This window comes from Aristolochia californica, unplaced genomic scaffold (assembly GCF_029961685.1).
Source record: "Aristolochia californica isolate CCGP_79_NKW_82.1479 unplaced genomic scaffold, dmAriCali1.0.hap1 SCAF_6, whole genome shotgun sequence".
Lineage (NCBI taxonomy): Eukaryota > Viridiplantae > Streptophyta > Magnoliopsida > Piperales > Aristolochiaceae > Aristolochia > Aristolochia californica.
This window is the reverse complement of record NW_027182257.1, coordinates 4,319,298-4,332,495: the sequence shown is the minus strand read 5'-3', so window position 1 is coordinate 4,332,495 and position 13,198 is coordinate 4,319,298. Positions and strand designations below refer to the sequence as shown.

Genomic DNA, 13,198 nt, shown 5'->3' with positions numbered 1-13,198 from the left:
AATCTTTGGCATGAGCAGAACTGGATTTCTTTGGAACGAGGGCAATGAAGGAGGCTCCAATAGATTTGTAGGTGATACCTACTTGGTGAAAATTGTTAACAAAGTTGTGCACATCGCTTTTGATAATGTCCCAGTATTGACAGTAAAATTCCTCATTGAAACCATCTGGGCCCAGGGCCCTATCTCTAGGCATTCCGAGAACTACTGCATCAATTTCATCTGGGGAGAAAGGTCCAAATCAACAACTGAATTGGCTGATCTAAGTACACGAGACCAAGTACAAGACATGGTGGATACAATGTCCAAAATATCAAGAAAAATTTGCCAATGACACCATGGGGGGAAGGATGAGGTGGAGCACCATCCGATGACAATCTTGGAGCCTCCCTCAACTATAAGGGGACCATTGAAGCAGTTCTGACAAATTCGCAAGCCGTGAAGGTGACTGAAAAACTCAGCAGTGGTCGAGTCAACAATTCCGAGAGGGCCAGAGTAAGAGAGGATGGCAGTGCCCCCTGGATAAAAAATCACCCCACCAAACCCGAGTTCCCAAAGGCACTACCATCAAAGTTTAGCATATAATATCTGGAGGGAGGAGGCTCCGGGACAGACATCTGAGCGATAATCTTCCAATTGGTGCAGACTGGGGCACGAGAGGTAGGCAAACTCTTTCCGAGTGCGGATCCAAGTAGATATGAGCCCAGTGGCAGTGAAGGAAACTTCAGCAACCGAGCGGAAAGTACAGTCAAACCGTCTGGAGTTCCTTTCATTTCAAAGGCACCAAGGAACGAAAGCAATGCAGGCAGCAAGTAGAAGCTTGCCCAAGCTGGGCAGGCGGGTTCCAGAAGAGAAACGACACATGGTGCTCAGGTAAAGCGGGATACAAAAGCTAAGTCCCATGCTGTCAATCATGTAGGTCCAGACCTTCCGCGCGAAATCACAGTGGAGGAGGAGGTGATTCACAGTTTCAACCGCCGTCCCACAAAAGAGGCAGAGAGGATCGGGAGTGGTGTTGCCACGCCTAATAAGGTTGTCTGCAGTAAGAATCTTGTTGCGGCATGCACTCCAAAAGCAGAACTTCACCTTGGGCGGGGCCAAGAGGTGCCAGGCAAGAGCAGCTGAATGTCGGGCAGGAGACCAGGTCCATCCCATAAGATGACGGTAGGCCGAGGAGACCAAGTATCACTTGCTGTCATCAGGGAGCCAAATCATTCGGTCAGCCGTCTGAGGGCGAACCATAACACTACTAAGACTATCAATCAAGCCACAAACAAAAATGGCTTCCTCATCAGTAAGGCCATGTCTAAAGCAGAGATTCCAAGAGCCATTCAGCCAAGCGTCAAAGACAGATAAGTTGCAGCGGGTGGTGAGCTAAAGCAGTGGTGGGTAAGACAAGGCAAGAGAGTCATCACCTGACCACCAATCCGTCTAGAAACGCAGACTGGAGTCATCTCCAATAAAGAACCGAATGGCAGTGTGGAAAGAGGAGAACAAATGAAACATGGCCTTCTAGATGGGGGAGAGATGATGATAGTTGCCGCCAGTGATCCATCTATCACCAAGACACCGAAGCTTGAAGGCAACCATTGGCTTCCACGAAGCCCCCAAGGAAGAGTTGAACTTCCAAAACCACTTGAGCAATAGAGGATGTCCCATTTCCTTGGTGTGCCTGATCCCGAGCCCACCCAAAGATTTTGGCTTACACACTTCATCCCAACTGACAACGTCTCTTGATCATGTCAATGTGCCAGCTAATAGAGGTAGGGCAAGCTAGGAAAGAGAGGAAGTAGTTGGGAATACCCGCAAGGCATGAGTTTAAGAGGATCAATCTACCAGCCTTGGAGAGCATCCTACCCTTCCAAGAGGAGAGGCGTCACTCAAGCCGCTCTATCGCTGGAGCCGGCGTTTGCTGTCAGTAAAAGGAAGACCCAGGTAGTATGTGGGAGCAATCACAATGGGACTTCCTAGAGTCTCTGCCATAATTTGAAGCCATTGGGGATCGATGGTTGACTTTTCCTAGTTAACTTTTTGACCAGAAGTGATCTCAAAAAGGCCGAGAAGGGCCTTAATGTTGCGGACCTGGTCAAGTGTCCGAAGCAAATGGTGTCATCCGCTAACTGGAGCAGGGGGATGTCAAAGCAACTTTGTTCGGAGATGGCCTCTAACCAACCAATGTTGCGGGCAGAGTAGAACATAGAGGATAAGTACTCAGCAATGATGTTGAAGAAGAGTGGGGAGGTCTCCCTGACGAATGCCTCGAGTGCCCTGGAAAAAGCCATAGACCGTGTCATTGAGGAGCAAGGAGTAAGAGGCTGAAGAGATACAACTGCGGATCCAAAACCTCCATTTGTCTCTAAAGCTCATACGATGCATAATGTCATCCAGGAGGGACCAAGTAACTCGGTCAAAAGCCTTCTCGAGGTCCAACTTAAGGACAAACCGCGGCCGACCCATCTTGGCAAAATGATCCACAATTTCATGTGTGGCCATAGCTGAGTCAAGTATGTCACCTCCTCTGATAAAAGCACTTTGGCCCCGGTGGATGATGGTAGGTAGAACAACCTTGAGACGATGCGGGCAATGATCTTGTAGGGACTTGAAACAAGACTGATCGGCCGATAATCCTAAGGGCGCTCTACGCTAGTTTTCTTGGGGACCAGAGCAATAAGAGAAGCACCCACGCTCTTAAAGGTGATTCCACGATCATAGAAGCTTCGGACCAAGGACATGATGTCCGATCTCACAGCGGGCCAGCAAGCCTTGTAGAATTCCCCGTTGAATCTGTCAAGCCCCGGGGCCCTATCCCGGGGGAGTCCCAGTACAACATCCTCAACCTCCAAGTCAGAGAAAGGATGCTCAATGAAACTCGCTAGAATTGGGGAATTTGAGGAGAAGTGAAGGCTAACCACTGACCACTACTGAGCTCTCTGGTCTCCTCCACGGCTTGCGTATTTTTCAGGACCGCTTAAGTGGTCCCCTTATCGTGGAGGGAGACTCCAAGGTCATCATCGGATGGTGCTCCACCTCATCCTTCCCCCCATGGCGTCACTGGTAGATTTTTCTTGATATTTTGGATATTTGTATCCACAATTTCTTGTACTTGGTCTCATGTACTTAGATCAGCCAATTCGGCTGCTGATTTGTGTGCTAAATTAGCCCAATGCCCCTTCAATCTCTTGTTGTTAGGGGAGGTCTCCCTTGATGTATCTTCTTTTTCTTTGAAATAAAATTATCAACATTTCAAAAAAAAAAGGTGAGAGGTAACCACTGGGTACGACTTAGGTATGGGATGCAAAGGACTGGATCTTGTGTGTTTTTTTCTGAGGGCAACAGGAAGGTTCAAATCATCGTAGCAAGAAATGTCGCCAGCTGAAGCAGGAAATGACTGAGCTTCATCCTTTTTTTTTAATCGAGCCTTGAATGAACCTATATCAATGGGCTTGCATGAGGAATATGATTTAGAGTTGAAATTGAAATGATTTCCTAGGAGGAGATACTAGAGATATGTAGTTTCCAGTGAAAGAACGAGGCAATGAAGGAACAAGGACCTTAGATGAGTCATTTGAGGAAAAATTATAGAATGACATCTCTTCCAAGAAATGACAGCTTTCTCTTGGTCTAGAATATAGAAGTTGTGGATGTCATGGCCCCAACTAATCATCCTGTTTGTGTGGGGATCCAACAAGATACAATAAGTAGAAAAGAAAGTTATACAAAAATTATGAATCATTGTAAACTTGCTCATAGAGAACAAACTATGAGGGAAGTTTAGTGTGAACAAAACATGCTCTAATGACAAGGCCGATGGTGGTTGGAGAAATTCGTACCAACCATAGGAGATAAGAGTCTCATCAGCTAAGGTTATAGGAGATGGTGGAGAAAACTTATGTAGAGAGGAGAAATGGTAGAATTACTCGAAACTTGAGAAGGCAAACCTGAATTACTATTGCGTGAACCAGAGGATATAAAGGCATTACCTACAACAATTATATCTGCAACAGTAACCACAGATTTGGAGCTCTTGCCAGAGCTTGAAGTCTAAGAGCTTTATATTTGGAGGCAGAGATAGTGATCGTGTGTCGGGTCAAATCTCCGCTTGGATTCTTACTAAGAATGCCTTCTCCTCCTTTGTGGGTTACTCTATCTGAGATAATTGGAGCAACTTGGCTAAGATGCGGATTGGTGCCAAGGTCCCAATCATGCAGGAATGGACCCCTCCAGAGTTTGGTTTCCTAATGTTGAATTTTGATGGTTCTTCTCTCGGTAATCCCGGGATTGCTGGCTTTGGGGGAGTTATCTCAGATCCCTCCGGTAATCAGTGTTTCTCGTTTGATGGCCCATTAGGCATTTTTGACTCAACGTCGACCGAGCTTCATGACCTCCTCAATGGGTTTCGTGTTTTCAGAGACAATCCTCCATACACCCCCCCCCGGTGGCGCTATTGGGACACACATTTCAGGAGATTCTAGATATTGCCTCTCAATTCTCTTGTATTTGGTCTCACATTCCAAAATCTGCAAATTCTGAAGTGGATGTGCTTGCCAAGCAGGGAGCATCCCTTCAATCTCTTGTTGTTAGGGATATGCTCCCTTGACCTCTGTATTTTTCCCTGTTAATATATACATCCTTTTCAAAAAAAAAAAAAAAAAGATAGTGATCGTATCTTTTCTGGTTTTATTCTGCAAAGATGAACACATAGCAGTATGAGCCACGTTTTATTCAAACCATGTTCTGGCTTTAGTTCTGGATGCAAATTTCAACAACGTTAAACTTTGTGAATTGTTCTGCTGCTACGAGAACAATGCAGGGTCCTCAACCTCATCTCAAGGTCCTTATGGATTCCTATCAACATCCTTTCCCTTAATGATAAAAGCAGGCACAGGTTGTGTTATTGGCTGACTTTGTAACGATGTTGCTGCTCTAATCACTGGAGAAAATGCTGCATCTAAACCTGGAATACAGTCAGTTAAGGGCACTAGACCAATAATCAAAATCAACAGTTCCCTTTGGTTTTTATATCAGCGACGTTTGAAGTGTAAGGCTGATAAATTTCCCTTGAGAGAGCATAGACTTGCGCTTGGAAAAATAATTTGTCCAGTCTTTGTCCTTAATAGATTGTTACCTGGAATACTGTATATAACTTCTGCAATTTCGTTGTGCAGAAAAAAAAAAAGGGTTTTCAAGTGTCCCATACATCTTTCACAGTTTCCATGAAAACCCTTTTCAAAGTGTCCCATACATCTTTCACAGTTTTGCCATTTTTTACTGGTGTAAGGAGTTTTGTCATTTGTCTAGGAGTGATTATTTCTTCTCCCATATTTGTTTTGTCTAAGTTGAGTCTTGTATCCTTTTGATCCCTGCTTGAGGGGGAGAAGTAAAAGAAGAAGTACAAAGAATAAGGTATTTGGTAGAACCCACCATAAAACAATGTTATGTGAGCAACAATGAAGAATTTCACGAGATGTGGTAAAACATATCCATTTAAAGAGGAAGATTTCAAGAGATTGATGATCAGAAAAATTTGCTTATTTTTTAAGAATTTGTATTTCCAAGCTGAAGTTTTAAACTCCAACTTGAGGGTAGTGTTGTAGAAGACATATCAAAGAGTCTAACTTGAATCTTATGCAAAACATTTCTCATAAGCTTTAGGGAGCCAATCTCAAACAAGACGAGACTCACAAGAGGAGAAGGCTCAAATGAAAAAGCTAGAATGAAAGAGGATGTTTCTTAATTGTGTTTTATCTCTTTTATGTTTAATTTAGCAAGTTACAATTTAGGTGTAATTGGCTAACTGGCAAAAAGTAGGGTTAATTTTGTAATTAGGAAACTTTTTTTCTCTTTATTATGAGAAGGAGGAAGGCAGACACTTCAATCTCCTCTCCTGGTATTATTTTCTCTTAACATACCTTTACCACTCGTCTCTTGTTCTCTTCTTCCTCTCTCACATTTTTCTCTCAAGCATGCCTACCTTATGAAATTTAACATACTCCATTGCAAATTCAATTGCTAGGCCTTTTTTTATTTTTTTTATTTTTGAGAATAGTGAGAAATGCATAAGAGAAAGAATGTACAAAATGCAAAGTGGGAAAAGCCACTTTCACTCCAAATGCACAAATTTAGTCAAGGTCTAAATCAACAAACATTGAAGAAAATTCTGAAATTTTTATTCATATTGAACTGATCGAATACAAGGACTTTATACAACAAGGTATTGCTAATCTAGAAAATCAGGAAATCAGGAATACAAATCTAATTTACAGCTAATACAAATCTGACTCTAAATCTCTAGAAATTAGGAAACTATTATCTACTAATTTACAGCTAATCTCCTTTAATTAGAAATACTAATCTGACCCTACAATTACTGCTTCTCACAGAAATCTTGGGATTTCAATCAAATCCGAATTTCAAACACTCACTGTCAAGCTGAGGAGTAGATATTTTCCATCCCTAGCTTGCTCACAATCCTCTGAAATGCTGAACTTGTCTATCCTTTAGTTAAGATGTCTACTAATTGGCCCTCTATAGAAATGTAGGGAGTGCAAATCAATCCGCTTTCAAGTCTCCTTTATGAAATGTCTGTCAACTTCCACATGTTTAGTTCTGTCATGCTGAACTGGATTATGAGCTATGTTGATTGCAGACTTATTGTCACAATAAAGCTTCATTGGGATCTCGCATTTAATCTTCATGTCTTCTAGGATAATCTTGAGCCGTAACAACTTACAAATACCTTGTGCTATCGATCGAAACTCTGCCTCTGTACTAGATCTTGCTGCAACCAGTTGTTTCTTACTTTTCCAAGTTATTAAATTTCCACCAATAAAGGTACAATACCCAGATGTTGATCTTCTATCAGTAACAGAGTCGGCATAATCAGTATTTGTGTATGCTTCTAGTTCCATACTTGTGCCCTTTCTGAAGAGAATCCTTTTTCCCGGGTTGCCTTTCAAATATTGTAAGATCTGGTATACGGTATGGAGATGAACATCCTTAGGATTTTTCATGAAGTGACTCACCACTCTCACTGCATATGCAATGTCAGGCTGCATGTGTGACAGATAGCCTAGCCTCCCAACAATTTGTTGGTACATGTCTTTGTCAATTGGTTCTCCTTCCATAGACTCCTAGTCTATGATTTGGTTCAATAAGCATGTCTGATGGTCTACAACCGAGTTTACCTGTTTCTTCTAGTAGATCAAGAACATATTTTTGTTGTGAAACAAAGATTCCTTCCTTGGACTGAGTTACTTCTATTCCTAAAGTACTCCTAAATACTTCCAAAGAGCTTCCTTTTCTTGTGGATCATTCCCAATTACTATAATATCTTCCACATAAACTATTAATACCATGACTCTCCCTAAAGCTGAATGCTTGATAAACAATGTATGATCACCCTGGCTATGTTTGTACTTCATATTCAACATTGCTTTATTAAATCTTCCAAACCATGTCCGAGGAGATTGTTTGAGCCCATATAAGGCCTTTTTCAGTTTGCACACTTTGTTTTTACCCAGATTTATGCCAAAGCCAGGTGGAATTTCCATATAGATTTGCTCTTCAAGATCTCCATGTAAAAAACCATTCTTCACATCGAACTATTGTAAAGTCCAATCAAATTTTGCTGCTAGAGATAACAACACCCTTATTGTGTTCATCCTTGCCACTGGTGCAACGTCTTTAGAATAAGTTTGTTGTGTAGCTTCCCATATTTCTTTAGACGTTGGTAGAAACATAAACGTATCACTGATTTCTGGCAGCATAGAATTCCATAGTCAAGACATGATCATGGAGTCCTCTTCATCTCAAGCATCAAATCTGGCATCTCCCTTCTTGGGCCCAGTACCAAGGTCCAAACTACTTGAGACCACTTCATATAATTTTTGCCGCAGAGTGAATATTCTGAAATTCTCCTGTTGTTTGATTGAGTGTCACCTCTTCGGATTGGGCAGTAGTGAAGGATTGAGCAATAGGAGTTTTCTCGGATGTGGAAGACATGTTGAAATCCTTTTGAAATATGAATTAAAGGGAAAAGAATGGTGATGAAGACCAATGGTGAAAAACGTTGGATAAAGGGCTATGAAGGCTGAAGATTTGGTGAAGGCTGAACAACAAATGTGAAAGAATACTCCGTTTTTTTAACAGAAGAAACAGGGCACAAAGAAACAGTGGTATGGTCTTGGCAATGAAGGCCTGTATGATAAGGTTTCTGATCCCAGAAAGGAGCCTAAAGCTCTGATACCATGAAGAAAATTCTGAAATTTTTATTCATATTGAACTGATCAAATACAAGGAATTTATACAGCAGGTATTGCTAATCTAGGAAATCAGAAAATCTGGAATACAAATCTAGTTTACAGCTAATACAAACCTGACTCTAACCTCTGGAAATCAGGAGACTATTATCTACTAATTTACAGCTCATCTCTTTTAATTAGAAATACAAATCTTACCCTACAATTACTTCTATTCACATAAATCTTGGGATTTCAATCAAATCCGAATTTTCAACAAACATCAAAAGGAAAAGTGTCAGCAAAAAACCAGGCATGGTGTTTCATGACATAATATTGTTGTAGATGATTCTTTTCTGTTGGATATGGGCTTAATTTGTATATTTTTGGTTTTTTAGGGCTCATTTTGCTGCGGCTTTTGTTTGTACTCTTAAACAAGAGACAGTTACCTTATAAGACATTGAAGAAAAAGGCAATTACAAATTATGAAAGTTCTAAAAAAAGAAACTAATTTGAAATAGGAAACTCGAGTGAAAAGAAAACATTCTCCAATCAAAGAAGAAATTTCCTACGGAAGACACGTGCTAAATAACAAAAGATTCCTTTCTGTTTGCTGTTTTTTTGTACTTTTTTTATTTTGTCTCTCTATTTTTCTTTTTTTTTTTTCAGGCTTTCTGCCTCTTCTTTAAATAAAACTCATCATTGTCCAAAAAAACAAGATGACTTTATGAAACTAGGAAACTACTAAGAACGAAAGAAACTAAGTTGGGAAAGTATCTCAAGCATGTCTGCACCACGCAACTATCGGTGGAGACCAATTGAACCCTCTCTGAGCCAATGAAAACATGCATCCAAACAAAAAAGCTCAAGCTTAATTAGTTTACTGGATGCTGGTTTAATTTCACTGTGTTCCTTATTTTGTTTGACTTATTTTAAGAAAATCCTTCGGTTATGCCAGGTTCAAGCTTATATTGGGTCATTTGCAGCTGGATAATCAGTTGCCATTAACATTAATGCCCGTTTTATTGGTTCCTGAGTACAAGATGGATACGCATCACCCAGTTTTCAAAATGACAATCACCATGAGCAATGAGAGCCGTGACGGTACTCTGGTTTACCCATACATCTACATCCGAGTAAGCCTTTTCTAGAGCAAAAATTCAAGTGTAATCTGGTTTTGGTTTATACATCTGTTTATGTGTTTTGATCTGATGAAAACCTGTATTGAATTCTAGGTCATTGAAAAAACTTGGAGGGTTAGCATCCATGAGCCAATTATCTGGGCATTGATGGATTTCTACAATAATCTCCAAATAGACCGGCTTCCCACCACTTCAGATGTGACTCAGGTTGATCCAGAAATTCGTATAGAGTAAGAATGATTCCTACTAGTGTATTTGCATAGTGACTGTGAATATAAATTTTTCTACTGTTTGATCAAATACTTATAGCTTCCTTTTCTGTGGCATTCTTTACTCTTTTCTGTAAACAACTATGCTATCAGCTCGATAGATGTGTCTGAGATAAGATTAAAGCTCTCACTGGAGACAGACCCAAGTCAAAGACCAGATGGTGTTCTTGGCTTGTGGAGCCCCATTTTGTCTGCTATTGGAAATGCATTGAAAATTCAGGTCAGACTTAGCACCAATAGTTGCTTAGTTTTTTCAGTTAACTCTGGTTACATAGCATATTGTTATTTTTCTTGTTGTTGTCGGCTAACCTTCTGTAAGTACTCATGTTTCAGGTGCATCTAAGGAAGGTCATGCACAGGAACAGGTTCATGAGGAAGAGTGCTGTTTTTCCCGCTATTATGAACAGGATATTGAGAGATCTAATCCACAATCCTTTACATTTGATATTTGCGGTAGATGTAATTGGCATGACAAGCTCCACCTTAGCTTCTCTTAGTAAAGGGTTCGCTGAGCTGTCTATTGATGGGCGGTTTCTACAGTTAAGGTCAAAACAGGTAGAGTTTATTTTATTGTTTGGGATAATGGATCATTTAGATAGATGAAAACATTTTTTTGCTTTGGGGTTTTCCTGATGCCAACATCCGTGATCTCCATCTGACACAAGCAGATGAAATTATTCTTGTTGTTCGTTTTTTGCCTGTCAAATTGCTTCCTGTTATTATTGTTGTTGTTGTTATAATAATAATAATTATTATTATTATTAGTATTATTATTATTATTATTCCACTTCACTCCAAAAAAAAAAAAAATTGTTAGAAGTCAGGGGTGTTTGAGTCATTTCACAGTGGTGGTAAGTCTGTAATAATGTAGCCAGGAGGTTCCATATTTATAATATGGACTTTTTAGTTAGTATGTAATTTTCAGATTGTTTTTAGATGTTTTTAAGCTCTTATGTACATGTAGCTACGTAAAGGTCGTTCAATCTTTTTGTAATACATCTCAAGAGGCTTAGTAAAATAGAGATGGGACCGAACCCCCAAATCGAGCTGGCTCTCAACGAGCCCTCTTTTCCCTCTATATCTCTCTTCTTGCTTTCTTACTTCTTCAATCTCTTCTATCATCTCATTTTACATGGTACCAGAGCTGATCGATCCAGGAATCAGGAGTTAAGGTAGGTCTTTCCTCTTTTGAAGCCTTCGAATCTCTCTGTGGATCGCACTTAAAGATTTGGTCTTTTCTTTCCAATGTGCGGTTAAGGATTAATGACTCATACTGCTTTACAATCAGTTGCTATGTGATTATCTGTTCCTGTATGGATCGAATTGAGTTCCTTAAGAATTACTGCCTACGTCACCTAACTTAGACACAGGATTTCTTGCGCATATTAACTTTTGGGCCCAATTTGCTATCCTTTCTCCTAAATTGGTTCAATTAGTATTCACCTTTCGAGTACGACATATCAAGGCTTGCTATAAAATTCCAGTAGTTTTTTTTTGCTTTTTTATGACATGTGAGGTTCACATATCTGCACATATTATATTGGATAAGCCCAGTGTTTGTGAAAAGGTGTGTGAAGAGACTTGTCTCACTGCATGTGTTTGCTGGCTGGTTGTGAGGGTGAATATGGTTGATTCTGGAGAAGTTTTCACCTCTATAGGGTCTATTGAAACTGCAGAAAATAAGGAATATAGTCAGATAACCTCCTGGCTACATTATTACAGATTTACTACTACTATGAAATGGCTAAAATACCCCTGACTTCTTACATCTTATTATTATTATTATTATTATTATTATTATTATTATTATTGTCATCATCATCATTATCATCATCACAGAGATGCTTATGTGACAATGATCAGGGATGGTCAAGGAGAATTACTGGTGTTGGTGATGGGATTCTTCAAGGAACTGAGGCTCTTGCACAAGGTGTAGCTTTTGGAGTTTCAGGAGTCGTCAGGAAACCTGTAGAGAGTGCTCGTGAATATGGTTTATTAGGTCTTGCTCATGGGCTTGGACGAGCATTCGTGGGCTTCATAGCTCAACCAGTTAGTGGGGCCTTGGATTTTTTCTCATTGACAGTAGATGGTATTGGTGCAAGTTGCTCACGATGCTTAGAGGTATTCACCAACAAAAGCACCTATCAGAGGATCAGACTCCCTCGTGCCATTCGTGCAAATGGAGTTCTTAAGGAGTACAATAAGAGAGAAGCACTGGGGCAGGTATGCTTCTATATTCATTTTTCTAAATAGGTTTTTAAAAAAAAAAATCTGTTGGTTTACTTGTTGACATGATTTCATGTACAGATGATCCTCCAACTTGCAGAAGCTACTAGACGATTTGCTTGTACGGAGATATTCAAGGAACCATCGAAATATGCCTGGTCTGACTATTATGAAGACCATTTCACCTTGCCTTCCCAAAGAATTCTTCTCTTAACAAATAAGCGAGTGTTGTTGCTTCAGGTGTAAATACAGACCCTTTTTGTTTAAAAATATAGAAAAAATAAAAAAATTTATGCTGGTCCATTTTGAGCACAAGTTCTAAACGCATAATATTTTTTTTTCATTAGTGTTTAGCACCTGATAAGATGGACAAGAAGCCATGCAAGATCCTGTGGGATGTACCATGGGAAGAGCTCCTGGCCCTTGAACTGGCCAAAGCAGGCTATTCAAGACCATCACACTTGATTCTTCATCTCAAAAGCTTCAAAAAATCAGAAGATTTTGTTCAACTTATCAAGTGTGGCGTTGAGGAAAATGAAGAGGAAGATCCTTTAGCTGTCAAGATCTGTTTAGTGGTTCGGAAGTTGTGGAAAGAACACCAATCAAATATGAAAACTCTAACTTTAAAGGTCAGTTTCCTAACCCTAAATTCTAACGTTAGTTGTATAATCTGCATTTGGGAACAGGCTGGCTTGGCCAATGATGTGGATATTCATTTTTACATTTCTAAATTAGCAGGTTCCTTCAAGCCAGAGGCATGTATATTTTTCATGGGATGATGCAGTTGGCAAGGATTCCCCAACTCGAATAAAGCCCAGGATTAAACCAAGAGAGTTTCCCTCCGCAAGATTTGCCTCTGGTCCGAGAAGATTCGTAGACCATAGTGTAAATTTCTTGAAGATATGGAGCAGTGAACGAGACTCCAAAACAAGATGCACAATATGTCCAAAGCAGGCATGTTCAACTTCTCTTGCACAGTCATTTTCTTTTGGTGGGAAAAGCTTTCTAATGTGGGACACAATTTGGATTTTCTTTAGGTTTCGGATGATGGGGGGCTGTGTAGCATTTGGAGACCAATTTGTCCTGATGGGTAATTCATAACCTGTCCACAAATGCCATTTTTGGTTTAATTAATCCATACTTTATCTTAAATTCTACATTTTATTCAAAAACAATTGGGTTGATTTCTTGCAGCTATGTTTCCATTGGTGATGTCACTCGTGTTGGAATCCATCCACCAAATGTTGCTGCTATTTATCAGAATGTAAATGGATTGTTTGCACCTCCAGTGGGTTATGACTTGGTAAGTTCCAAACAATTTACGAAT

The 13,198-nt window shown here is 40.1% G+C and overlaps 1 protein-coding gene across 3 annotated transcripts in view; it reads left to right on the top strand.

Moving 5' to 3' along the window:
• LOC137935068 (uncharacterized) overlaps positions 1-13,198 on the top strand; it is an 82,878-nt gene that overhangs the window by 68,805 nt on the left and 875 nt on the right. For all 3 annotated transcript variants that reach the window (XM_068779711.1, XM_068779712.1, XM_068779710.1), the window contains exons 54-63: positions 9,193-9,370; positions 9,470-9,606; positions 9,739-9,865; positions 9,979-10,200; positions 11,509-11,868; positions 11,953-12,111; positions 12,219-12,500; positions 12,610-12,825; positions 12,909-12,961; positions 13,066-13,174. In XM_068779711.1, the coding sequence (XP_068635812.1) occupies positions 9,193-9,370; positions 9,470-9,606; positions 9,739-9,865; positions 9,979-10,200; positions 11,509-11,868; positions 11,953-12,111; positions 12,219-12,500; positions 12,610-12,825; positions 12,909-12,961; positions 13,066-13,174 (1,843 nt within the window). The remainder of the gene's footprint in view (positions 1-9,192; positions 9,371-9,469; positions 9,607-9,738; positions 9,866-9,978; positions 10,201-11,508; positions 11,869-11,952; positions 12,112-12,218; positions 12,501-12,609; positions 12,826-12,908; positions 12,962-13,065; positions 13,175-13,198) is intronic.